This window comes from Aspergillus japonicus, assembly GCF_003184785.1.
Source record: "Aspergillus japonicus CBS 114.51 unplaced genomic scaffold BO86scaffold_2, whole genome shotgun sequence".
Taxonomy (NCBI): domain Eukaryota; kingdom Fungi; phylum Ascomycota; class Eurotiomycetes; order Eurotiales; family Aspergillaceae; genus Aspergillus; species Aspergillus japonicus.
In genome coordinates, this window is record NW_020291639.1 from 769,005 (window position 1) to 793,405 (window position 24,401).

General features: G+C 56.0%; 8 protein-coding genes and 1 non-coding gene across 9 annotated transcripts; 6 read left to right on the forward strand and 3 right to left on the reverse strand.

The window, feature by feature from the left end:
• The first annotated feature begins 18 nt into the window (after positions 1-18).
• Positions 19-1,462, forward strand: BO86DRAFT_384991 (guanine nucleotide exchange factor SDO1). Its single transcript, XM_025671007.1, has 2 exons — positions 19-221; positions 378-1,462. The coding sequence occupies exons 1-2, from the start codon at positions 155-157 to the stop codon at positions 1,352-1,354; spliced, it is 1,044 nt and encodes a 347-aa protein (XP_025532900.1). The 5' UTR covers positions 19-154; the 3' UTR covers positions 1,355-1,462.
• A 2,027-nt stretch (positions 1,463-3,489) lies between these two features.
• On the reverse strand, positions 3,490-4,396 carry BO86DRAFT_75928 (uncharacterized protein). Its single transcript, XM_025677644.1, has 2 exons — positions 3,966-4,396; positions 3,490-3,866 (listed from the first exon to the last, which is right to left on the reverse strand). The coding sequence occupies exons 1-2, from the start codon at positions 4,294-4,296 to the stop codon at positions 3,577-3,579; spliced, it is 621 nt and encodes a 206-aa protein (XP_025532901.1). The 5' UTR covers positions 4,297-4,396; the 3' UTR covers positions 3,490-3,576.
• A 2,506-nt stretch (positions 4,397-6,902) lies between these two features.
• BO86DRAFT_t17 lies at positions 6,903-6,974 on the forward strand. The gene has a single exon. It is a non-coding gene; the product is annotated as a tRNA-Arg (tRNA).
• Positions 6,975-9,012: 2,038 nt separating this feature from the next.
• On the forward strand, positions 9,013-10,723 carry BO86DRAFT_394791 (uncharacterized protein; the record flags this gene model as incomplete). Its single annotated transcript, XM_025673255.1, has 3 exons — positions 9,013-9,104; positions 9,184-9,443; positions 9,531-10,723. The coding sequence occupies 3 exons, from the start codon at positions 9,013-9,015 to the stop codon at positions 10,721-10,723; spliced, it is 1,545 nt and encodes a 514-aa protein (XP_025532902.1).
• A 1,462-nt stretch (positions 10,724-12,185) lies between these two features.
• Positions 12,186-14,483, forward strand: BO86DRAFT_75969 (glutamate decarboxylase). The gene is made up of 4 exons (XM_025677645.1): positions 12,186-12,782; positions 12,849-12,876; positions 12,928-14,093; positions 14,148-14,483. Exons 1-4 carry the CDS (start codon positions 12,547-12,549, stop codon positions 14,260-14,262), a joined length of 1,545 nt encoding a protein of 514 aa, XP_025532903.1. The 5' UTR covers positions 12,186-12,546; the 3' UTR covers positions 14,263-14,483.
• A 63-nt stretch (positions 14,484-14,546) lies between these two features.
• BO86DRAFT_76156 (uncharacterized protein) lies at positions 14,547-17,952 on the forward strand. The gene is made up of 3 exons (XM_025677646.1): positions 14,547-15,177; positions 15,281-16,382; positions 16,442-17,952. Exons 1-3 carry the CDS (start codon positions 14,830-14,832, stop codon positions 17,890-17,892), a joined length of 2,901 nt encoding a protein of 966 aa, XP_025532904.1. The 5' UTR covers positions 14,547-14,829; the 3' UTR covers positions 17,893-17,952.
• A 302-nt stretch (positions 17,953-18,254) lies between these two features.
• Positions 18,255-19,775, reverse strand: BO86DRAFT_385000 (uncharacterized protein; the record flags this gene model as incomplete). The annotated part of the gene is made up of 1 exon (XM_025671008.1): positions 18,255-19,775. A coding segment is annotated over exon 1 (1,325 nt), but the record flags the coding sequence as incomplete, so codon positions are not given.
• A 775-nt stretch (positions 19,776-20,550) lies between these two features.
• On the reverse strand, positions 20,551-21,748 carry BO86DRAFT_385001 (GNAT family N-acetyltransferase). Its single transcript, XM_025671009.1, has 2 exons — positions 20,914-21,748; positions 20,551-20,834 (listed from the first exon to the last, which is right to left on the reverse strand). Exons 1-2 carry the CDS (start codon positions 21,440-21,442, stop codon positions 20,608-20,610), a joined length of 756 nt encoding a protein of 251 aa, XP_025532906.1. The 5' UTR covers positions 21,443-21,748; the 3' UTR covers positions 20,551-20,607.
• A 757-nt stretch (positions 21,749-22,505) lies between these two features.
• ergS lies at positions 22,506-24,383 on the forward strand (the record flags this gene model as incomplete). The annotated part of the gene is made up of 1 exon (XM_025674134.1): positions 22,506-24,383. Exon 1 carries the CDS (start codon positions 22,635-22,637, stop codon positions 24,381-24,383), a length of 1,749 nt encoding a protein of 582 aa, XP_025532907.1. The 5' UTR covers positions 22,506-22,634.
• Positions 24,384-24,401: the final 18 nt, after the last annotated feature.

The window sequence follows — 24,401 nt, forward strand, 5'->3', positions numbered from 1 at the left end:
TGCCTGGATGCGGGCATTATTTTTTCAGACGAAACCCAGACATACCCCTCTTGATAAACAATCCTATCCACCAGATACCGATCTTCTGTGGTTTATTCCTTGCTTATACCAGCGGAACGCATTTGTCTTCTCCGTGAAGGAGGCCTCTTCCAAGATGCCGATCAACCAACCCTCAAATCAGATCAAATTCACGAATGTATCAGTCGTCCGATTAAAGAAGGGTAAGCGGACCAACTCTTCCACTACATCTACCATATACCTCAGCGCAAGCGTCTGGAAATCCAGCTGGGACTATCTTTCGGACCGGCGATCTCAAATATGAGGAACAATTTACCAAACTCCCCTTCACCACCTCGCTAACACTCCACCTTCTCCAGGCAAAAAGCGCTTCGAACTCGCCTGCTACAAGAACAAACTCCTGGAATACCGCTCCGGCGCCGAAAAAGACCTCGACAACGTCCTGCAAGTGCCCACCATCTTCCTGTCGGTGTCGAAAGCCCAGACGGCGCCGTCGGCCGAGCTGGCCAAGGCGTTCGGCGCCGACAAGCCCGCCGACGAGATCCGGCAAGAGATCTTGCGCAAGGGTGAGGTGCAGGTCGGCGAGCGCGAGCGGAAGGAGATCATCGAGCGCGTCGAGAAGGAGATTTTGGATATCGTGTCGGGCCGGCTGGTGGACCCCACGACGAAGCGCGTCTACACGCCCGGCATGATCTCCAAGGCATTGGATCAGTTGAGCTCGGCGAGCGGACAGCAGCAGACCCAGGGCCCGGCGCCCAGCGAGACGAACGGCGACGGCGACGAGAACCGCGGCGGCGGCGCCGCCCCCCGGAAACCCCTGTGGACGGGGGTCGCGGCGAATAAGTCGGCGAAGAGTCAGGCGCTCGATGCGATGAAGGCGCTGATCGCGTGGCAGCCCATCCCGGTGATGCGGGCCCGCATGCGCCTGCGGGTGACTTGTCCGGTGTCGTTGTTGAAGCAGAGCGTCAAGGTGGCTGGGGGTGCGGGCGGTGCGAACAAGGAGAGGGAGACGCCGCCCCCCAAGGGTGGTGCCAAGGGGAACAAGAAGGGTGGGAAGGGGTCGAAGAAGTCGGCCCGTCAGCAGGACTCCGAGGATGAGGCGGGTGGCTCGGACGCTGAGGCGGCGCCCGCCAAGGGTCCCAGCAATGTCAAGGACAAGATCCTCAGCTATATCGAGTCGGTGGAGGCGCAGGAGGTCGTGGGCGGTGACGAGTGGGAGGTCATCGGGTTTGCGGAGCCTGGCGCTTTCAAGGGACTGAATGACTTCGTTGGCAATGAGACCCGTGGCCGAGGACGCGTGGAGGTTCTTGACATGGCCGTTACCCACGAGGACTAAACCCAAGTGTGGTTGATGAGGGGGTATATGGACCGCATTTCACCTAAAGCCTGTATAGATGACATGACTGATGACCAGCAAAACACCGGATATGAAGTGTACGAGAACTATTCTGAGCATCCATCGGACATGTAGAGTCAGCAGTAGGCTCGTCGCACTGCATAGAAGTAGCCCGTCCCGGGACATGCGACAGCGACCGTTTCGGTACTCGCTGCCCTTCAACTACCCACCCACCATCATCCTAGTATATATCCTCCGTCTCACATAGCAGAGAGTGCACTAACAACCCCCATTCAACCTCATCACAAACAACGAACTGTGAGATACCGACAAGCACAATCCGACAAACAAAAAAAAAACACCTCACGCACCAACATCGCCACCGATATACGAGGTCCTCCTAGTACCTTCAAAGCCACCCCCTTCCCTCCAATATGCGCAACAACCTCAAGAAAAAGCCAAGCCCCAGATGCAACGCACGCAGTAGTTCATCTCCCTCAATCCCTCCCCTCCCCAACCCAAATTTTCGCCTCCCAAAAACCTTACAGCTTAGACTGCAGCATAGCATTTTAATCGATAACCCTGCCTATCTCTTCTTGGTTTCTTCATCCAGAATCCCCGCCTTTCCCCCCCCCCCCTTCTTCTCCGTCCCTTCCACCGACGCCGATCAGATAAACAAGTACTCACTCCTGCATAGATAGATAGTAGTTGCGGTCTCGGTCTAGCCAAGTCGACCGCCGGGCAGAGCTACGCCACCAGCTGGCTGGGCTTGGCATTTAGCCGTCGTTCTTAGTTGACCCAGGTATTCACTACTGGGTATTTAGTGCTTGCTTCTGTAGTTTTTGGCTTTTCTTTGCCCGCCTTACCCATCCATACCCAAGAGCCTGAACCCCCCAAGTGGCCAGGAATTTGGGTTGCGGGTGGCAGTGAGTGGGGGGCAAAAGAGGGGGGAAGGGAAGGAGGGGCGAGGCTACCTAGTACCGGTCCCTACCGTAGGGTTGGGGCTATCAATTCTAGGTTCTGGAAGCTAAGTTACTCGGTAACTTAGAACATAGTCTTACTTAAGTTAGTCAAGTTCTAGAAAGGCGAGGCTAAGTTAAGAGCTAAACTAAGCTAAATGTGTACCGGTATGGGTATGACTATGTGGACTATATGGATTGGAGTGAAGATGATGCGTGATGCGCTGAATGCCAAGAAGATGGGGGGGGGGAGATGTGCATGTGGAGTTGTGGATCTGGGGGAAAGGGGAAAGGGGGCAAAGTAAGAAGTTCTATTGTTTACTACGCTTTCTAGTCATTCATAGTGTTGCCAAAGGTGGAGACTACTTTCTAGGCATGATTGTCTCTCTCTATCACGAATTCGACTCACATCTTTGTGTAACTCATGGATGGGTACGGTTTGGGTAGGCATAGGCATAGGCATAGGCATGGACAGGGCTTCCCTACATGGAAATGGTGGCGAGGTCTGCAGGCTGCTACTACCTACAGGCTACGATGAGCAAGGATTAAGATTCTTGATTTCTTCATTCATTGGTCTACTGCTACCTGATGACAATGTTAGTGGTCTGCTGGGTAGATTTGGTAGAGTAAAAAAAAAAGCCATGTAGCTTGGGCTGTTGGTCTTTCTTCCTCTGCTTCACGAAGGTTGCTAGTAGTAGGCAAAACCCCCAAGCGAGTGAAGTACGGTAAGCATTTATGCAACACCGCCAGCAGCAGCAGCAGCAGGACCAAGCCGGTCGGCAAGAGAAACTTGACTGCAAAGGGTATACGCTCAATTGCAAATGCACAAAAGCATATAGAATATGCATAAGAAGCCAGGCGCTTTTCAACATTCGTTCGTCTCATGCGTGGAAAGTCAAATGTCAGCCGGCAGTGACGCTGGGCCAGTCAAATGCAATAGCCGACATGCCCCTCACGTCGTGCGATGCATGGATTCTGGACCCGAGGTCTTGGCTGATGGAAGTGACCGGGCGGTGGCCGGAGGATTCGGATTTCGGGCTCTCTCAAGGGCCCTTGTTGTTATGCGGAAAAGGAGTTGGCTGGGATTAAAATAGAAGGGTTGCGTGTAGAAGAGGTCGTAGTCTAGAGGTAGTAGGTTGTAGTGGAAGAACAAATGGATGGATCGTCGGGATGGCGGGCGCTCATTGGGTGAATGGCTCACGTGACGAGGAGAAGCGAAGATCTTGCCGGAAGTCGATGCGGTTATTAGGATAAATAGAAGTTCTAGTAGCAGATCTGCACGGCGTTCAACGCTCGTGTCAGATCCTCGGGGGCGAAGGGCATGCAAGCGCCCTTGGGCGACATTGGCGGCGGCGATATGGCCCGTACAACCGGAGAGGTGTACCGGATGGTTTCCTTCAGTAGGGCGATCGGGTCCTCCTGCTCGAGTTCCGGAAGGAGAGTCATCAGGGACTCGCTGTAGCTCTCTGGATCCACGGCCGTCGACGAGGTCGAGCCGCTGCTGTCTCCCTGGCGGCCTTGAGCGTACTCGTCATGGTCCACGGAAATCGAAGCTATTAAGATGGTCAGATCGCGGTCATCCTATAAGTCGCTGGGGCCAAAAGAAATGGAAGACGGAGTTGACCGCGAAGAAAGTGAAGAATTCCACATACCAGTCGTCACATCTACCTCCGGGGCCGTCGTTGGGATCTGATCCGGGGCCAGGTCTTCCTCGTAACATTGAGGTCTCAGGTAGTCCGGCAATGATGTACAAGGGGACAGCGACAGATCTAAAGACCGGCGTCGCTCTTCTTGCGTCCCTTGGAAAGACCATGCTGCGAGGCGCCGTTGGTGTTCGCGATCGAAGGGACCCTTGAATTTGGAGCGAGGAATCTCATGGCGCTTGTAATATTCGATCTTGATTCCGTTGCCCTTGGATTTGGATGAAGAGGATGAGCTGCTGCTCCGACGGAACACTCGTCGAACCTTCTCACGGAAATTCATTGTGACCGGAAGGTGAAGTAAGTAGTCGAGGTATGGAGGAAAGATATCGAGGTTGTGCAGGTGTGGAGATTAAGCGTTGACTCTGTTTAACTCCGCACCTCAAAGTGGTAACGGGCCTTTCCCAGTCGGAGATTGGACGCGAGGGAGAGTGTGCAAGCACAGACAACAATTGGAGAGATAAGCAAAGCCCGATCTCATCGTATGGCTAGAGTGAAGAGGGGAGGAGAGGAGAGAGGAGAGGAGATGGTTTGGAAATCAATAAGAAGGAAGAGAGGAGCGGAGAGGAGAGGCAGAGAGGGCGAAGTAAGAGCAAGAAGTAGCAAGAGAGGGAGGGAGGAGGGAGGGTTAAGGCTATGTGAACCGCAATGCGGGTATCTTAAGCAAGCAGCAGCAGTCAGTGTGAGAGACAAATCGACGACTAACTCAGAGGAGTAATCGAAATCGGGTGGACTCCATACCTATGATTCAATTCGAGGGGGGAAATTATTACTAGTTGGCCACGAATAAGTATCGCTGATTGGCACGAGGCGATTCAAGACACTAAGTCACTTCTGCCGTTTAGCCCCATTCCGCTAAGCGCACGGCGATAACAGTTTGAGTGGGTGTGAGAGAGAAAGTGGGATAAGAGCGATATGGAGAATTGGAGATTGGAGAGAAGAAGCGAGATCAGGAACCCATTCCACCACCATGGAGAGTAAAGGGTAGTGAAAGGGTCGATATTCTTGATAATATTTGGGTATCAAGGGCATGAAATGAACAACAAAATATAACAGACGAAAGAAAGAAAAAAGAGGGGGAAGAACCTACCATTTCACACAACTCCCCTAAATTAATTCACTCATTCAACTGTTGTCTCCTATCGATTTGCCTCGCTTGACTTGCAACAAGGTGGTGCTGGTGCTGGTGCTGGTGCAGCACTGGCCAGCCCTGACTCCACGGTTTTGGACCAGTCTGGTAAGCCGCGATTAGTTTACCAGTACCACCCTTTGCGCTCAACCACCTTGCCCCGGGCAAATCTGATTGTGCGGATGGGTAAGGTGAGATCCACCTGAGTGAGAAATGCGTGAATTAACACCGGCGACTTGGGTTGATGAGTGGTGGTGCTGCTGCTTCTAGTACAGTACAGCAATGCAGTGAGTGATATGTCACTAATCACTATGCTACTCTGTAGATGGATGGGATAAAGGGCTTCTGGATGGATCTACTCCCATGATAATACATATGTAGTATTAGTATTCATCCATCCTTTCTCCGCCGAGACTCCATTATTTCATCATGCATCGCCCCTCTGGATCTTCGAAAGTCCATCTGACCAGGATTACTTTTCTGCTCCTGCTGCTGCTGCATTGAACGGGTTGAATCATTCCGGGGATTGCAGCATGGGCGTCACGGTGCCGAAGTCCGGTTTTTCCCACATCCTTCCAGTTTCACCCTCAGGGCTGACTAACTACTCATCTTCCCCCAATCACCGCGAGTCAGAGCGAGTTTGACTGACGGTCGGGGTTGCATTCGCTTGGATATCGCAAGTCTCGAGGTACGACGGTCCGGCAACAACGACCATGGTAGCGTTGCCTTTACTACTGGTTCTACGCCGACCTGGAACGATCCCGAATCAATTCCGGTGCTGGGTGGTCCTTTGATAGACCCCAGTCGGGGCACGAGCTCTCCCATACCATTGACGGGCAAAGCATGCACCTACAGGTGGCCCATTCTGGTGAATACCGGGTGGGTGACAGTGACAGTGACACTCTACGTACTGTACAGTGCGAACCGCACCCACCGGACAGGCCGAAAGTGAACCAAGCTGTATCCCTGGCATGGAAGTAAATGTGGCAAAATGGCAAACAATCCTACCCCATCCTTTTCCTCCTCGTTCTCGTTCTGGTCCTCCACCCTCCGCCTCATAAGTCCAAATGGCCCAGGCTAGGCTGGGCCAGGACAGCGAGACGGGGGGGAGAATAGACGCAAGGTTTGTGTCTCTGTCGTGGCCGGTGCTGCACCGAACCTTTCCAGAAGAATGGCCAAGACGTTCCGATCGACGTGCCACCACCACCATCCATCTCATCCCTGCCAGGGATCCTGGTGAATTTGGCAGGCTCTGAGCGGCCGACTGGTGTCTAGGGGTATAACAGGTGGTAACCGACATCATCATCATCATCATCATCATCATCATCATCATCATCATCATCATCATCATCATTCTCCATCGACCGTTTCCTTTGTTGGTTGCGTGGCGGCTGGAACGGACTTTCTGAAGCGGGCAGACGACGGATTCAGACGAAACGTCAGTTGCCGGAAGGAGTCGGACGGTGGCACTGAGATAGATAACCCGTACCAAACCTCCTCGCCGTTCCTTCCGTGAGGGACTCTATCATAGATTCTGAAAGCGATAACAATATGTAATGGGAATCGCACATAGAGAGGACCTAACCGGATTCAGTTGCGGTGACGAGAAATAATGCGCGAATCAACGGACTGGGATGGCAGAGAGCGCCGACTGCCCCGCTGGATGTCCCGAGGAGTTGCCTCCACTCGGCACGGTACTTCCGATTGTTCTTTAGTAATTGGGCTGTATTGCAAGCTTGGATGCTCCCAAACAATAGCCAGGCCGGCTGGCCCAATGGTAAGGCGCTTGACTACGAATCAAGAGATTGCAGGTTCGAGCCCTGCGTCGGTCAATGTTTTTGTGTTTTGACTCTCACCTCTGTCTGTGTTGAGTCCGCCAAGAAACAGTTTTTCTTTTTCTAGCTCTAACCAACTCAGCAGCAAGTTGTTCCATGTAAGGGAGCCATCGCAGAAAAAGAGGCTGACTGGCCGGGCAATGTTCCGATGATATGATGTCATCATCACCAACCGCCCATGGGGTAACGGGGTAAACCTTTCAGCCTTCTAGAAGCCGCATTTTCTTTCCAGCATCATTTCTCTCGGGTACGAATACATAAGGTTCAGTGACATGGCATTCAACGAGATGCACTTTCCCACTGATAAGAGCATGGCATGAACCAGGTACTCCCGAGAACAGCCTGAAACTGTTTGCGGGCTCATCCTACCCTCATCCGTCGGATTGCTGGCTGAATGTGCTGGAGCGGTATGTGGCTATCCTCGTGGTGCGCATCAATCCGTCGAACATGGCACTGACTGCGACACGTTTGGTATCCCCATTGTTCCCCCAGCTCAGACAATCCCCCGATGTCTCTAGCCCCAGTCCATCGAGCAGATCCTGAAACCGGCGACATTCCGGAGACAAATTGGTACTCTGAATCCGGCTACACTTCGCATGATGTAATCGATCCCGCGCGGACTGGTGAAGGGCAGCGTAGGCCGAGAGAGATCGTCTCGCCCTGCTCTTGGCCCTACGGTCTATGACACGTATATCTGCTCGTAGACATGAGTATGAACGAGGTTGAGGAGCTTTCTCTTCCGGTTATCTCCGGTGCTCTCCCTTCTTCCAGATCTCAACCTCACTCTACTGTACAGTACTGATGCTTGCTGATGCTTTGGTACAGTAGTGTACTGTACATGTGTACGGAGTACATGTATTGCACTTGCAGCAGTGCTTGGCATACCTTAGCTTCTGTTCCCTGCTATAGTGTCGTGATCCCTTGCCTGGTTGGGACAGAGCAACCGGAACAACGGCTGTTCCGGGCGATCGGCTGAAGACGGTTGGCAGCCTGGCCTCTCTTCTTACTGCAGGTACGGATTAATGTCGCCGGAATCAGGGGGGGGGGAAGAACGGGGGTTTTGCGCCTCAATCATGGAATCTATCAGTCGCTGCGCTTTTGAAGAATTGAATTGAATCTTGCGCTAGCATTCTCTAACAATGAGAGAGCTCGAGGGATCAAACCTGCAACCAGACCCTCCCGTTCGTTGTTCTCTCTTCACTCCCATTGCGGAAACAACAATAGATCCCCCAGCTTTGCTTCACTGCTCCCCCCAGTAAATGATAGCTCCTGGTCGATCGCATGAAATCTAATCATGGCTGAGAGCAGAAGCAGATTTCCCTATAGCTTCTTGAATCATGCCTCTCGTTACAGCTCAGCTCAGCGAAGCTACTCACCTAGGCCAATTGCTCTCGTAGACGTCGCAATCGTAACCAGCTTAAGATTTGGACCCGCAAATTCCTTCCTGTCGCATGGTGTACAGGTTAACGGAGTAATTTTATTGTCTTTACCCTCCTCCCCTGCGACGCGACACCCTCCCTCCCTCCTCTCCCCTCCTCCTCCCTTCTCCCGTCCCTCTAGATTTGTCGATGCACACACCTCTGTCTACACCAAATCGCACCATTCATTGAGGCGCCTGGTCTGAGCTTCTCGATTCTAGTCATTACTGGTTACAGTTAATGAGTGTTGAGAATACTAACCTTGAACTACTATAGCCCTGCCCTGCACTTCCCGGGGCCACAACTCCCCCACGGATTAACGTTCCCCGATTTGATTAGACATTCGGAAAGGACCAACATACCTGCTGCCCGCCCCTAACTTCTTCCACTTTGCCAGTCTGCGCGACTTCTTCTTAATCTCCCCCATCGTGGACAGCACGACCTTTCAGATCCTGTGTCATCCACCTTCAATCCTATCCTCACCCTCCCCGACCAAAAATCGTGAGTCCTCAACTGCTGCTCCCTACCTAGTAACAAGCATTGTCCATCTTCCTCTGAAGAGCCTGTCTCTGACCGCTTGCCCACGGACCACCACCCACAGGTTTGATTTGCGCACAATGGCGAAGAAAGGAGGAAAGAGCAAGAACAAGAGCAAGTCCAAGGGTGGCGCTGCCGCCGCGAAGAAGGTTGCCGACACTCCGGCCGCGGTGTAAGTGATGATGCATCCTGTCAACCGCACAAATTCTCTTTTTCGCGCTGCGCTAACGCGACAATTTTCTTGTTCTCAGCGTACCCGAGCAGGAGGTCGAGGAGACCGTCACAAAGAGCGATGCTGAGCCCGAAACCGTGGTCACCGATGCTGGCGCAGCTGTGACGGCCGATGCTACCACCGCCCTTCCCGACACTGTCGCTCAAGGCATCACCACTGCCCCGCCTGCTGACCTCGCTCCGGAGGCATCCACCGCGGACGACGCCTCTCTTCCTAAGGTCGACGAGCCTGCCACCGATGTTGTCACAGAGGAGGAGCCTGTTACGGTGGCCGGATTGAGTAAGCCATTGATTGCTGCTTGTTGCCTGTATATTTCTTTTCTCTTTGCGGACTGATCGCTGACTTGTATCTCCCTCGCTGTCGCAGCCACTACTACCTTGCCCGAGCGCCCCAAAGATACTGCTGTGGAACCGGAGAGCCAGGACCATCATGCGAAGAGACCCTATGAGAGTAGTCTGTTCCATAAGGAGGAAGACCACAAGCCGCCCAAGATCCCCAAGGTCGAGGATGACTTGGATGCTACCACCTCCGCTAAGGCTGTTGAGCCCGTCGGCCAGGATACCGTTGGCGCGGCTGCCCTTCCTGCTGGCGAGACCATTGTGCAGCCCCAAATGGTACCGGGTCTGGGCACTGACCCCTCGGACAACGTGGATCAGTTGGAGGCCCCAGAGCTGAGCAAGGACACGGCCGCTCCTGTCGAGGCTGCCGCTACTATCCCCGACGCCGCCAAACCCGCAACCACGGACGCCGTGGTTGACAATGCCGCCTCTGAGACTGTTGCTCCTGTCTCCGCAGCCCCTGTCACTGATGCCGCAGCCCAGCCCGAAATTATTGGCGCTAGCGAAGCCCCTGCTACCGAGAAGCTCGACGCCCCTGCTGATGTCGCCCCTGCTGATGTCGCCCAGACTGATGTGAAGCCCGAGACTCTGGAAGAGGCTGCTGGGGAGACGTCGAAGGAGGAGACAGCTCCAACTGAGCCTTTGACTACCGCACCAGCTGCCGAGCCGGCTATTGTTGTCCCTTCCAGCATTACGGACGCGGATACGAAAGCCACTGATGCGGCTGTAAAGTCCGCAGCCGAGTCTGCTCCAGCCACCGAGGCCCAGGAGCCTCTGCAGGCTGCGGAAGAGAAAGCGGACACAGCTAATGCTGAGGTCCCAGCTGCTGCCAAGGCTAACGCTCCGGAAGAGAGTGCTGCTGCATCGAAGGTAGAGGAACCTCAGCCCCAGACCACCGAATCTCAGCCGGGTTCCGCTACCAAGGATGCGCAGAAGACCGACGAGGTTCCTTCATCAGAGATCAAGTCCGAGCCCCAGGAGACCCCAGCTGTGCAAGACACGCAAGCTGCGGGAGCCACGGAGGGAACCACTGAGGGAACCACGGGCGCTCAAGGGCCCGAGAGCAAATCGGCGGCCGACCAGGGCAAAGATACGGCCAAGCTGGCTGCCAACCGGGCTCAAGAGTCTGCCAAGTCCGAGGCTGCAAAGGGCAATGCCGAAAAACGCAAGACCGGTCTCTGGTCATGGCTCAAGCGCAAGGTCAAGGGCGACAAGAACTAGACCCTGTGAGCGATGTATGACCCAAATGCCAAATGGCTGTTGGGGCGGTCGGAAATGGTTTCCGACCCCCTCTCCCTTTTTATACTCTGATACCCAAACATGGACGGACGGACAGTACTTAATCATTCTGGAACACAATCGAAAAAAACTCAAAAATCAACAAGGCACAAATGACGATATAGAAAAGAAGAAACGAAAGGGAACTGGGAAATTGCCGTCTGATACCCAGAGTGGGTGGTCGGACCGCGCTTGTACTCGAATATGACTTGGGCGGCAGGAACTGTTGGGAGTCAACGCCATGGATGACTGTAATGCACTGGGCTGCATTTGTTTACTTCTTGTGATGTCTCTCTTGATGGATTCCATGTCTCCCTGTCCCCTTGGGATCGGAGTTGAGAATGGCACGATCGATACGGTACTTTTTGTTAATGGTAATGGGGCTGGGGGGTGAAGAGAATGAGATATTTATTGTACACGTGTAATGTTCTTTTGGATTGGGAATGCGTAGAGGCGAGGAGTGCTTGTGAGTCTCACTAGACGGCTCCAAGTCGAGTACCAAACAATAGCAATCTGTCCTCTTGTGAGAGATTCAAGTCTGGTCAGCATGGGGAATATTACTTTAGGGTGGGGAGAGGGAGAGAGGACAGGCAAGGAAAGGCAGAGAGGGGGAGGAGACGGAGATGATTTCACCGCCATTTCTTCCCCCGTCGTTACTTTCTCTAGTCTATCCTACGGAGTATCAACGCTCGACTATTTCTTCACTATCATCGATACTATTGCTCTACAATTGCCAGGGCCCCTCTTTGTTGCGAACTAGCAGGCTAGCGGTGTCCATCACCCGTTGCGAGAGAGATTCTATTTATTCCTTTGCCCTTCTGGATGGGGCCCCTGATGGAGACCTGGTACCGAAGTTCCCCGTCGGCGACAAGCACACCAGCACCACTAGAGCATTGAAGATAAATCTTCCTGCAAGTGAATACACAACATACTCGGACATATACCATATACATCACAAACTTTGGGGTACTTGTCAATCGCTTGATCTTGATTTTGACCACAGGGATGCTTATCTCGGACCAAATGACATCGACCTGACATAAGGACAAGTCAACGAAGCTGGAGCAAAAGATGATATCACCGCTGGTTATGCCTCTCCACCCGCCCCACGAGACAACCACCAATCTTTCTTCCCAACATCGTGGCTGAGACCATATCCACTCGTTTCCCCCTTCCATCCGATCCAGGTCAAGCTTTCCTCAAGCTTTTAGCGCTGGATTGTACCTCGTCCTGATCCATTATTCGCTCAATTGCCAATCGAGAGGGAGAGATGAGGGGGGAAACACGAAGAGGGGCAGCCCCTCTACGTACTCAGTACCACCAGTACGAGTGATTAGTCTGCCGAGGTGTGCTGCCGTCCCGGGATCGCCTGGAATTGCGACCATCTAGGGGACTCCCCGAAAACTTGCGATCACTGAATGATGGACGATGGCCAGAGGTTGTCGTCCCTGACTGGCTGTTTTTGCCCTCCTGGGGCTGAGACCAACAGCCACTTGTGGTCTTTCCTCTCCACTCGTGTTGTCTGAGGCTTGAGCTGACGGGCTGATGCCGCCCACTTCCCTTCCCCTCTCCGACGAAACGAGCAGGGTAGGACCTCCTGGCGGCGCGTCAACCCATTCCCTTCTCTTTATTGACTGATTTCTGGTGTGCGCTATTTAAAGTCCCTGGTCTGCTGCTGCCTGAGCTGTCCTCCTCTTTTTTTTTTTTTTCTTTTCCTCCTACATCCCTCTCTGTATCCTTCATCTCCTGCATCCCACTACGTCATCATGGTTCATCTCGCCCAAATCAAGCGCGATAGCGATATCGAGCAGTCCATCAAGCGGGTCAACTCGATCAAGCTCGATAGCGCTGAGGAGGATGACTTCTCTACCAGTGTCTATGGTTCTCGCTTCGCGACAGAGCAGCTGCCCCAGCATGAGATGCCAGAGCGCGAGATGCCTAGGGAGGTCGCCTACCGCATGATCAAGGATGAGCTGAGCTTGGATGGTAACCCCATGCTCAAGTGAGTGGTCTCTAGTGCTTCGTTCGTGAGTTGATGGATGGCTAATGACTCCTTCTCCCCTGACAGCTTGGCGAGTTTTGTGACCACCTACATGGTAATTTCGTCTTGACCATACTCTCTGGGACGTGACTGATAGTCATAATAGGAAGACGAAGCCGAAAAGCTCATGGCCGAATCCTTCAGCAAGAACTTCATAGATTACGAAGAATACCCTCAGTCCGCAGAAATCCAGAACCGCTGTGTGAACATGATTGCCCGTTTGTTCAATGCCCCCACTGACAGTGATGATGAACACCCGATGGGTACCTCGACCATTGGTTCTTCCGAGGCTATCATGCTGGGTACCCTGGCCATGAAGCGCCGGTGGCAGAACAAGCGCAAGGCCGAGGGCAAGGATTACTCGCGCCCCAACATTGTCATGAACAGCGCTGTCCAGGTCTGCTGGGAGAAGGCTGCTCGCTACTTTGACGTGGAGGAACGGTACGTCTACTGCACGGAGGATCGCTATGTGATTGACCCGAAGGAGGCGGTTGACTTGGTGGACGAGAACACCATTGGTATCTGTGCCATTCTGGGCACTACCTACACCGGCGAGTACGAAGATGTGAAGGCCATCAACGACCTGCTGGTGGAGCGTGGCATTGACTGCCCCATCCACGTGGACGCGGCCAGCGGTGGTTTCGTGGCTCCCTTCATCCACCCCACCCTCAAGTGGGATTTCCGCCTGGAGAAGGTCGTGTCGATCAACGTGTCCGGCCACAAGTACGGCTTGGTGTACCCTGGTGTTGGATGGGTGGTCTGGCGCTCGCCCGAGTATCTGCCTAAGGAGCTGATCTTCAACATCAACTACCTTGGTGCGGAGCAGGCCAGCTTCACGCTCAACTTCTCCAAGGGAGCGTCGCAGGTGATCGGACAGTACTACCAGATGATCCGACTGGGTAAGCGGGGCTACCGGTCGATCATGGTGAACATCACCAAGATTGCCGACTACCTGGCCAGCGAGTTGGAGAAGATGGGCTTTATCATCATGAGCCAGCGCGGCGGCAAGGGCCTGCCGCTGGTGGCTTTCCGTCTGCGGCCGGACCGCGACGAGGTGTTCGACGAGTTTGCGGTGGCACACCAGTTGCGTGAGCGTGGCTGGATTGTTCCGGCGTATACCATGGCCCCCAACAGCAACGCCTTGAAGCTGATGCGGGTGGTGGTGCGCGAGGATTTCAGCATGAACCGCTGTGACGCGCTGTTGGCGGACATCAAGCTGGCTATGAGCACCTTGAGCGAGATGGACAAGACCATGTTGGAGCGCTACACTAAGTAAGTGAATTGGTGGAACCCTGCAAAGCTGACTGTACGCTAATGAGATTCTAGACACGTGCGCCAACATGCCACCCACTCGCACAAGGCCAAGCACACCCACCACCACTACAAGAACGAAACCCACTCGTTGCAGGGCAAGACGGGTAAGACTCACGGTGTGTGCTAGATGCTGCCCATCGTATGCAATGTAAATAATGGTTTGAGAATTGTTTGAATAATGGAACTGGCATCTGAAGACAATCCATCCTTTGGGGCTGACACAGTAGTTAACTTATAAGTGACTATACATACATACATGGGGCTCTTAGTATCAGCAGTATCAGCCACTAAATCTGGGGGCGAGGCAGTGTTGAGAGACAAGCGTAAGCAGCAGCAGAGCCGAGGCTGGGTATTTAATTCGGGGTTTCGCAGTCACTGAACACAGATCCTTGACTTGGCTTGCCAATTGAGAGTCTTTCTTTGCGCCCCATCTCGTGTCACAGGCGCCAATGAGGAAGAAATAGTTGGTTGTACCGAGATTGCTGCTGCTGCTATTGCTGCTGCTGTTGCTGTTGCTTGCCAGTTGATGAGCTTCTCGCTGCCGCTTTTCCTCCCCGCTCTTTGCTTCTCACTCTTCTCTTTCATACACCAACTTACTTAGCAAGTTAGCATCTTCTGCCTCTTCTTCTTCTTCTTCATTCATCCTTCCTGCTGCCTTTTGTCTCTCCTCCATTTCTCTCCCCTTTCCATCTCCATGCCCCTCTTTCGCCGCAAAGCCAAATTGCCTGCCGCTGTCGCGTCTGCATTCCGATCGGTTGAGCATCTTCCCCCTCGCGTCGAGCACCAGCACCACCACCAGCAGCACCCCGACGATCGGCCCCGTCGCTTGTCCTCGTCTTCCTCTGCTTCCTCCTCCACCGCCCGCGATCCTTCTTTGCCTGAGCCTCAGCCTCAGCCTCATCATTCCCACGCCTACTCGCATCCTCATTTTCAGTCTCAGTCCCACTCATCTTCCCCAAAACCTCCTCCCTATTCTGCTACTGCTGCTGCCCCTCTCCGACGCAGCAAGAGTCACCGCAGCCCCCGCGAGAACACCCATCCGGTATGAACGAACACTACTACTCCATCCACCCGTATCGGGTCTCCCTCTGCTTTACCTCTCTATCTACACACCACACATTATTTTGCTGACGGACAGACCTCAGTCGTGGCCCCTCCCCGACCAGTCTCACGAGCAGGAACTTCAGGAACCACGCAAGTCTCGCCGCAGCCTCTTCTCCTTGCATTCTTCTGCCACCACAAGCGACTCAGTGCAGCGGAATCGGTCGGTCAAGAAGTTCTCCGCCGCCGGTCGCCGGAATAAGCATCAGCGACCGTTGTCTATCGACACCAGCTCCGACTGCCGTCCCGCTACAGCCTGGACACCTGAGCATGATCTAGACGGCGCCTATTCCCCACCGTCGTCGCAAGAACATATACACCCGCACGCCCAGTCGCAGCCGCAACTGCAATCGTGGCCGCAGCCACAATCGCAGGTAGGACAACTTCCGGTTCAACCACGGTTGGAGCAGCCCCCGCAGCCGCTGCCACAAGATCTATCGTCACGACCCCCATCCCAGGAACATCTACCGCCTCAGCTACGATCGGGAGTTCACGTCCCTCGCTGGGATTCACAACCACCACCACAGCGCCAGCCGCAGCCGCAGCCGCAGCCGCAGGCCCAAACCCAGCCTCGTCCACATCCTTCGTTACGAGCAGGCCCTCCTCCCGCCTCGTTCCACATGCCGCAGAACACCGTGCCGACACTGGAAACCCGACCGCCCCGCTCCCCGCACTCTACCATCCAACGATCCAATACCGATTCGGGCCTGCTCGACCACCTCGCCCGATCGTCTCCTATTGATCCACCCCGTATACACCACGGCGAATTGGCCCCGACGCAGCCTCAACTAGACCCAACGGTGGGAGCTCGCCCGCCGTCCAGACAGTCTGTCGGACCCCCGTCTCCGTTGCGTCAACAACTGCCTCCCACACAGCCCGACTCCCCCGGCGGTATGACGGATCGTCCTTCAGGCGTGCTGCAGGCCAGCAGCAACAGCAACCAACCTGCCTCTGGCGCCAGCCACACCTTGCACGCGTCGAGCAACCAGTCCGATACCGGATATCGGACCAACACCGCCCAACCCAGTGCCGACGCAGGACGCAGCACTCCAAGTGTGCGGGAGACCCGCGACGCGCGGCGAGAAGCTCGCGATGAGCCAAGCGACATTGACGTGCGCGCTTTAGTGCAGAAACATGACGAACTGCGTACGCTTTTCATCATCCTCCCTCCCACCGTTCCATGATCTAACATGCCGTTCCAACAGAGGCCAAATACTCCAAAGTCAAACGGTACTACTTTGAAAAGGAAGCCCAAGTGCAGCACCTGCAGAACACGGTGGCGCACCAACGCATGGCGGTCTCGCGCACCGTGCTGGACGACAACGAGTACGCCAGCCGCTTCTCCCGGCTGGACGGGGCGATCAAGGACCTGGCGTTCTCCATCCGCAAGGACTGGGCGCGCCTGCCCCCGTGGCTGACCGGCTACGTCAGCGACGACGCGCACACCACCGGCACAAAAGAGATGACGGCGATCGGCCGCGCCGTGATGAGCCGGTGGCTGGTCGAGGAGGTCTTCGAGCGCTACTTCCACCCGGGCCTCGAGCCGGCCCTCTCGCGGGCCCTCAAGGACATCGAGATGACCCTCCGCCGCCAGCAGGTCCAGGCGACCGCGACGACGGACGAGGACCGCGAGAACGCCGTCGCGCGCATCAGCAACTGGCGCCGCACCACCCTCGACGGCCTCCCCGAGCTGCAGGCCGGCGGCGCCCAGGCCGCCGACTTCCGGGCGCGGCTCATCGACCGCCTCGTCGGGAGTTTAGTCGCGACCCTGACGGCATACATGCGCCTCGAGACGGGCCCGACCGGCTCGACCACGCCCACCGCTCCCCCCGGCTTGGACACCGGCGCCCGCATGATCGTCGAAAACGCGATCGGCATCGCGGAGAAAATCCCCCTCGAGTCCCGGGACATCGTCGTCGAATACATCCTCCCTGGAACTGCCCTCAACGAAGGCACCATGCGCGTGGAATCGGGCATTCCACCTTTACCCCCGCAGCAGCAGCAGCAGCAGCAGCAGCAGCAGCAGCAACAACAGCAGCGATCAACGGGCACCTCGTTGGAGATCGATCGTGCCGCGACAGCAGCAGCATCGGAAGGAGCAACGACCATCCCTGATGACATCGACATGGACAACGCCGGCGTATTAGGCGCAGCAGGCATCGCCCCAGCTGGTGCTGGTGCTTCTGGTGCAGCACTAGCTCCCCCGACCGGCCCGACCGACCTCTCCGCCGCTCCATCTGCCCCAAGAGGCGGTAGCAGTGGGGGCGGCGGTGGCAGCGGTGGCGCAAGCGGCGAGCGAGAATCCCGCAAACGGTCGATGTTCAGCTCGCTGATGGGTCGACGGACGGGTCCTGCTGCCGGGGGGGCTGCCGCTGCTGCCCCAGGTAATGCTGGCGGTGCGGCAGGCCCGGGCACGGCAACCGGACCAGCACCCCCCGGTGTGAATCTCCCGACGGGTCCCGGGTCCGTCTCCAACGTGACCATCCCGGGCCCGACTGCTTCTGCTTCTGCTTCTGCGCCGTCGGCGGCGGGCAGCGCGGCACCCGAGGACCGCGAGCGACTGGCGCGGATCCGGTTCTCCTCGTTCGTGCTGGCGGAGGTGCGTGGGCGGGGCCCGCAGAATGTGCTGGTCAAGGCGCCTGTATATATCGAGTAAGTAGGAACGAAAAGAATGGCGGGTCGGGTCATCTCCTTCGACGACACCTACATCCCTGTCAGCGGAAGGAGGTTGCGGGCTGGAGATTCTGGGTCGGTCAGAGTATGAAGTCTATGAAGTCTACGGTATGGTGTCGTGTAGATTGTACAGGTGAATGTCAATGTCCATGTCAATGTCCATGTCAATGTCCATGTCAATGTCCATGTCAATGAGATTCGATGAAAGGGAATGAAAAAGGAAGTAGTTATTAGACAAGGTATCTATGATCTTTTGACTTCTAAAGTCTATATATCGAGGCAAGCTCTGATGAATCAAGGGCCATGATGCTCAGCATTGATGGTTTTGTCGTGATGTGTCCTGCACAATAGTCGAGAAGGCTCTGGTCATATCGAATGACCGTCCGTCCCGACTTCTTTGGGGAGCCGTTCTCAATCACCCGCCGCGGAAGGGGCGAGAGACTCCTTCCAGATGGCGTAGCCCACCATCTCCAGCAGATACCGCTCGCGGTAGGCGAAGCACCTGGTCACGTTCCCGACGAGAAAGGCCTTCATCTTGCGGACGAGGAGGGTCTGATCCGTGCAGCGGGTGAGGAGGTCATCCGGGTGGAGGGTCACTTCAGCTGCTACCACGGGAGCAGCTTTCTCCGCTCCTCCTCCTCCTGAGGAGCCTGTGGACGTGGATCGAGGGGCGACGGCATTGGGGCTTGTGTCTGTCCCCAGCCCCAGGATGGTGTCTAGTTCTTCCTCGGTCGTTTTGGTCGTGGGTGATGGACGTCTGCGGAAGCGGAGAAGATCCCACACCCTTTCGGAGAAGGACGGGCCTTGGCTCTGGCTGTCAATGAGCCAGACGCAGAAACTCTCCCAGAGGTTGTGGTGGATAATGAAGGCGAGGAGGGTGGTGGCGGTGAGGGTTGTGATCCCCGGGAGCTGGAGCGTTCGGAGGATCTTGGTTTCTTGGTGGCTGCTGTCGTCAGCGCCAGGATTCGGAAGTTCGGTGGTGTGGAGCAGGGCACGATGCATTTCGCTGACGTAGGCGAGCTCGGTGAGGAGGATGGAGAGGGCGTCTTCGTTGGGCTTGTCGGGATCCACATCTTCCTTGTGATGAGCGAGTGCATCGGGAGAGGGGAAAGGTGAGGGTGCGGTTGGAAATGAGGGGTGAGATTGACCCTCGGGGTGATCTGCGGAGGAGTCGTCTTCTGGGATGGTGGTGCGGACGGTATTTGCAGCCGTGGCAGTGGCAGTGGTGCACAACTCCGAGTCGAGCCCGGTGGAGAAGGTCCCCAATGATCGGTCGTAGCCCAGTCTTGCTCTCCAGAACACATTCAGGAGGATCAGACTCACAATGCACGGCACCAGGACCACGTACCCGTACCACATGGTCGCCGTGACCATGCTCGCCGCACCAGCCACCACGCCGTTGACCCCGTTGACCACGGCATGGAGCTGCAGGGCCCGCATGCGAGCACGGACCTTGTTCTTCAGCGAGGCCGGCAGCTCGTGTTGCAGCCGGCGAGTTTGATTCTCGTCCGTCGCACAGGGCTCCGCCGAGGCAGCGCACGCCGTCCAGCACCGCTGGAACCGCCACACCAGATATGCTGACCAGATCGCATTGACGAGGCCGAAGCCAGCAGCCAGCCCATTGCCCACGTACCCCGACAATAGATTACTGGCGCGGTAGATGGTCCGGTCGGCGCCCCAGATCGCGAGCAGGGTGCCGATTCCCACGAGAAGGGCCCCAATTCCCATGAGGAGATCCATCAGAATGCGATCGATGACTTCGGTGAGGACTTCTCGAGTATTGACGCCGTGCTTGTATTCATTGAGCGTGTCGATGGTGGATCTCTCGCTGGATGGGGTCGGTCTGTGAGCGTGGTCCTTGGTGTGGTCGGATGCACGGGCGGAGATGCTCTCGGCGAGAAAGGCTTTCTCTTGCCGCAACAAGCGCACATTGGCCGCACTGAGGTACATATCCCGGGCTGCGACCAGGGTCATGCACAGAGCGCAGGGCCCGCCAATCGCCATCAGAATCTTGGCGTGCAGGGGTACGGGGATCTCGTTCCAGACATTGGCGGCAAAGTCGGCCGCATTGGCTAGCTCTAGGTATCCGACGCCCGCGAGGAGAGAATTGCGGAACAGAGGCTGGTGGAGGATGCGGTATTTGTGTTTGCTGGCAGGAAGACGGGGGCGGGGGCGGGTGCGGGTGAAGGTCACGGCGTTGGGGGTGTAGGAGAACGAGCGGGCGCTGGAGCTGGTGAAGGTGGAGGAAAAGGTGAGGTCGGTGGATTCACGGAGGAGCTTGGGGGTCAGAAGGCCAGGTTCGGGGGGGGCCATCGTGTGTGTGCCACATAGATAAAGAGATGACACGAGACGGGCACACACAGGTTGAGAGAAGGTGAGGTAGGAGGAGAGAGAGGGGAGAGAGGGAGAAAGAGAGAGGAAGGGAAAGAAGGGGGAGAGAGAGAAGAGAAGTGGGAAGAGCAGGAAACGTGGAGAGAACAGGGAAGAACGACCGGATTGGGAGAGAGGAAGACGGAGAGTGGGGCCCTCGCCCTGTAGGGCTGAGCCGATGATCCGTGCCTATTTTCGGCTTTTCTCTCCTTTTTCTTGCAGGTCCAAGTCAACTAGTCAAACAGTAGTTCTTCTATCTATCTTACATATACGCACACCATTTTTACTAATTATGTTGACTCACTGACTAACCACCGAAATCGCCAGCTCATTCCCGCACAGGCCGCACCATTGACGCCTGAACATGTCCCTCCACCACCTCGTACTCCTTCACCACTTGAAATCCATACTTCTCATACAACCGTCGGCCCTGAGGGGTCGAGGCCAAGAATGTATCCATCCCAGCTTCATCCGCCCGGTGTAGCCCCCATCGCAAGAGCTGCGACCCCAGTCCTCGTCCATTGTAGTTGGGGTGGGTTGCGAGCATGTCGAGATCTGTTTTGATTATGAACTGTGAGTGCGGGCTCATTGAGTGGGCCATCCAGCCAGGAGGTAGCCGAGGAGGAGAACTCACAGTAATACTTCTTGGCCCCCATGACCTCCCACTTCTCCTGATCCATCTTCCCGAAAAATTCCTCACACAATTTCTGATCGGAGCTTGGGGGCCATTTCTGCGCGAGACTCTGCTCGTCGAGCTGTGGTGGCTGGGGTTGCTGCTGCTCGCCGGCATACAGCTTCCACTTGGCAAAGGCTGCAATCACCGGATCCCTCTGGCTCTCGTCCACGATTTTGAGGATGGCACTGCCGGATGCGGGTTTCCCGGTCTCCTCCAGGTCGCGGGTGAATGTCTCGAACCACCAGGTGCGCACATCGTCGGTTAGGGGGAATAAGCGCCGGTTGAAGGCGTCGGAGAAGGAATTGAGGAATACGTCGGTCAGCTGGAAGGCATCTGAGGGGGTAGCAGGGTGGAGATTTAAGCTGGCATTGCTGCTGCTGCTGCTGCTGCTGCTGGTGGCGCGGGTAAGGATGACGGCCGGTCGGAGAAGGCGGTAGGGCTGACGAACGGAGGAGCTGATCGCAGCGGAAAGAGGCGTGGACGTCATCGTCGTCGTTGTTGCTGCAGGATTGGACTCAAGCTTGTTCGGGTATTGCTGTTGCGACTGGTATTCATCCAGCTAAGTGATCCCTGCAAATTTTGTTGCATGATGGAGAGTTGTTGTTAGTCATTGACATCATTGAGCTCGGATTGCTTCCGATGTTCCGAAGTTGGGATGAAGTAATGAAAGAGAGTGAAAGGGAAAAAGGAGAGCAAAAAGACCAAGCGATCCAGCGATCCTCCCCGAGACTCAAGAAAGCTTGGCTATTTGTTGACTCAGCCATCGACACAACCAACATAACTCAACACCCACCACCACAATACTAATCCAATTTAAGCTTCTGGTGTGACTGCGCCCGTTCCTGGCTACTTGCTGAGCTAGACCAGGCTGCAATTTTCTTCTTTCTGAGCGGATTCTCGGAAAACCATGCGTCACGGTCCCCGCGGCCCCCGACGCTGCTGCAGTGACGGCCAACTTCCGGGAGCCGTGTAGGGCAGACGCGAGCAACAGACCCAAAAAGACCCTTTCTTCTGTTGTTCTGCAAGGCCCACCCGCATAGATTTTCATTGTCCGACAAGGACTCGACACCGTAGGCAGCCATGTTTTGATTTCTCCGACCCTGACACGCACTCCCCAATCAGGATACGATTACGGTGCTACCCCATTGGGACGAGCCTCAGTCGATTCGTTGTACATCCATCCATCTGTGGACTACAGACGAGGGATTGTCTTCACGCCACCCCCCGAGAGACTATCAGATGAGGTCAGGACAGTCGACGGGAATAGCATGTAGAATGACATCGTCCGTCCGACCACCCCTCAGTCAACAACGTTTCCAGAGCCAGCCAATTGTGCCGTCATCATTATCCATGGAAGGCTGCAGAGGCGGCCATCTCAGGCGCCAGATCCTAAGCTAGGCTCGACTCCCGACCCACTGGCCAGGGTTCACGGCCCTTGTTATGGATTCCAATGTGTAGAATGGTCTGTTTCTGGCTAAATTGCCGCCCAAAGCCGATGCACATAAACCAGGTTAGGAATGAGGCAGTACTGGGGGGCTGAGAGGGCTTTGCTGGAGCCTGGCGCCATGCTCGTTCTCTTTCGTCTGTCGTCTCCTTTTCTTCCTCGTCTCGCCTCGTAGTTATTCAGGAATTCATCCCCATTGACTTTCTGTACAGATCGGTGCTGAACGAGTGTCGCCATGTCTTCATCCACCTCCTCGAGTGAATCTCCCAAGCAGAGCAAGAGAGCAAGGAAGCAGCAGAAGAAGTCGAATGGCACAGCTACGAGTACGTGGGAGAAACCAGCCAAGGTTCTGTTAGCAGATACCATCGGACAAGCATTGCACGAGCGTCTCCTCTCGTTTGGGGACCGTTACCACCAGCATCAGCATCAGCATCAGCATCAGCATCAGCATCAGCATCAGCATCAGCATCAGCATCAGCATCAGCACCAGCACCCTCATCAGCCATCATTGCCAACCCATCACAACAACTGGCACCAGGTCAACCAGCAACTCCTCTCCACCACCACTCCCCACCTCACCGTCCCTCAGATCCCCCGCTCCAGCACGAGCAGCAGCAGCAACATCTCGCGCAAATCCTCGACCATGACGCTATCCTCCTACGACGGCCAAAGCATGGCCTCCAGCCGCACCAGCCACGACACTAGCCCTAGCCCAGGGACCAGCAAGCCCTCCCACTCCACCGCATCCCTCCACAGCGAACCCCAACCCAACCGGATCATCACCCTCAACCCGCCGTGCAACACGGCCACAATCGAGCCACTGATCTCGCGCCACAGCCAAGTCTCGCACATGGGCGTGCTCGACCCCAGCTACAGCCTGTTCGTGAACACGACCCGCACAGCCCTGCTGTGCTTCAAAGTGTGCAACAAAGTGGCCATCGTGTCGGGAGACCCGATGTGCGCGGTCGAGGAGTTCGGCGCCGTGCTCACGGAGTTCCAGACCTGGCGCCAACGCCACCGTCTGGGACTCGCCTTCATGGGGACGAGCGAGCGCATGGTCGAGTACGCCCAGCACCAGCACCAGCACCAGCACCAGCACCAGCACCACCAAGCCCCGACGACGAGCTGGACGATCCTCGAATTCGGGCGCGAGCGCGTGCTCAACCCAACGACCAACCCCATCCTCCTCGAACAGGAAGGCAAACGCATCCTCCTGCAAAACAAGCAGCTCCTCCACCCGGACAAAGGGGGAATAACCCTAGACATCTACGTCGCCCCGCCCAGCCCCACAGCAACCACAGAAGCAGACCAAACGCTCCAAACCCAGCTGTCCGAGATCTACACAACCTGGTGCCACCACCGCAACAACCACCCCGACAAACAAAAACATCCCCAATCCCAAGCCTTCATCACCACCTACACCCCCTTCACCCAGACTCAACCCCAACCCCAGGCTCCGATGCTCTACATCTACACCCGCTCCCCAACCACAGGCAGCCCAACCTCCCTCGCCGCCCTCCGCGCCCTCGGCACCACGCCCGGCTACCACCTCGACCCCTGCATCGCCGCCCCCGGCACCCCCAAGGGCCTCTCGGACTTACTCGTCTTCGCCGCGATGGCGCTCCTCCGGCGGCTGGGGTGCCGCTACCTCGGTCTGGGGCTCGAGCCGTACGCGCAGCTGGGCCGGGTGGAGGGGGTCGCCAGTCCGCTGGTCGAGAAACTGGTCCGCGCGGCGTATCGGTTCGCGTTCGCGCGGTTGCCGGTGCAGGGGAAGCGGGCGTATCATGATAAGTTCCGGCCGGATGCGGGGCTGGAGCGCGGGGTGTTTTTGGTGTTTGTCGGGGAGGGGGGACACTCTGGGGGACGGTGGGGGAGCGGGAAAGGGACTGCGAATGGTGCAAGGGCAGGCACGCCCGAGGTGAGGCAGGTGGTTGGGGTGGCGCATTTGGCGAATATACGGATTCGGCGGGTGGTTTGGGGGTGATTCTTATTCTGTGTATGG

What these genes read in the sequence shown, in the direction of transcription:
- BO86DRAFT_76156 (XM_025677646.1), top strand. Translation starts at nt 14,830, where the DNA reads ATGCCCCTCTTTCGCCGCAAAGCCAAATTGCCTGCCGCTGTCGCGTCT. An exon ending in CCCGCGAGAACACCCATCCG is followed by an intron (nt 15,178 to 15,280) that starts GTATGAACGAAC and finishes GACAGACCTCAG; the next exon opens with TCGTGGCCCCTCCCCGACCA. An exon ending in GCAGAAACATGACGAACTGC is followed by an intron (nt 16,383 to 16,441) that starts GTACGCTTTTCA and finishes CCGTTCCAACAG; the next exon opens with AGGCCAAATACTCCAAAGTC.
- BO86DRAFT_384991 (XM_025671007.1), top strand. Translation starts at nt 155, where the DNA reads ATGCCGATCAACCAACCCTCAAATCAGATCAAATTCACGAATGTATCA. An exon ending in AGTCGTCCGATTAAAGAAGG is followed by an intron (nt 222 to 377) that starts GTAAGCGGACCA and finishes CACCTTCTCCAG; the next exon opens with GCAAAAAGCGCTTCGAACTC.
- BO86DRAFT_75969 (XM_025677645.1), top strand. Translation starts at nt 12,547, where the DNA reads ATGGTTCATCTCGCCCAAATCAAGCGCGATAGCGATATCGAGCAGTCC. An exon ending in GATGGTAACCCCATGCTCAA is followed by an intron (nt 12,783 to 12,848) that starts GTGAGTGGTCTC and finishes CTCCCCTGACAG; the next exon opens with CTTGGCGAGTTTTGTGACCA. An exon ending in GTTTTGTGACCACCTACATG is followed by an intron (nt 12,877 to 12,927) that starts GTAATTTCGTCT and finishes TAGTCATAATAG; the next exon opens with GAAGACGAAGCCGAAAAGCT.
- BO86DRAFT_75928 (XM_025677644.1), bottom strand. Translation starts at nt 4,296, where the DNA reads ATGAATTTCCGTGAGAAGGTTCGACGAGTGTTCCGTCGGAGCAGCAGC. An exon ending in GGAGGTAGATGTGACGACTG is followed by an intron (nt 3,867 to 3,965) that starts GTATGTGGAATT and finishes CCATCTTAATAG; the next exon opens with CTTCGATTTCCGTGGACCAT.
- BO86DRAFT_385001 (XM_025671009.1), bottom strand. Translation starts at nt 21,442, where the DNA reads ATGACGTCCACGCCTCTTTCCGCTGCGATCAGCTCCTCCGTTCGTCAG. An exon ending in GGGGGCCAAGAAGTATTACT is followed by an intron (nt 20,835 to 20,913) that starts GTGAGTTCTCCT and finishes TAATCAAAACAG; the next exon opens with ATCTCGACATGCTCGCAACC.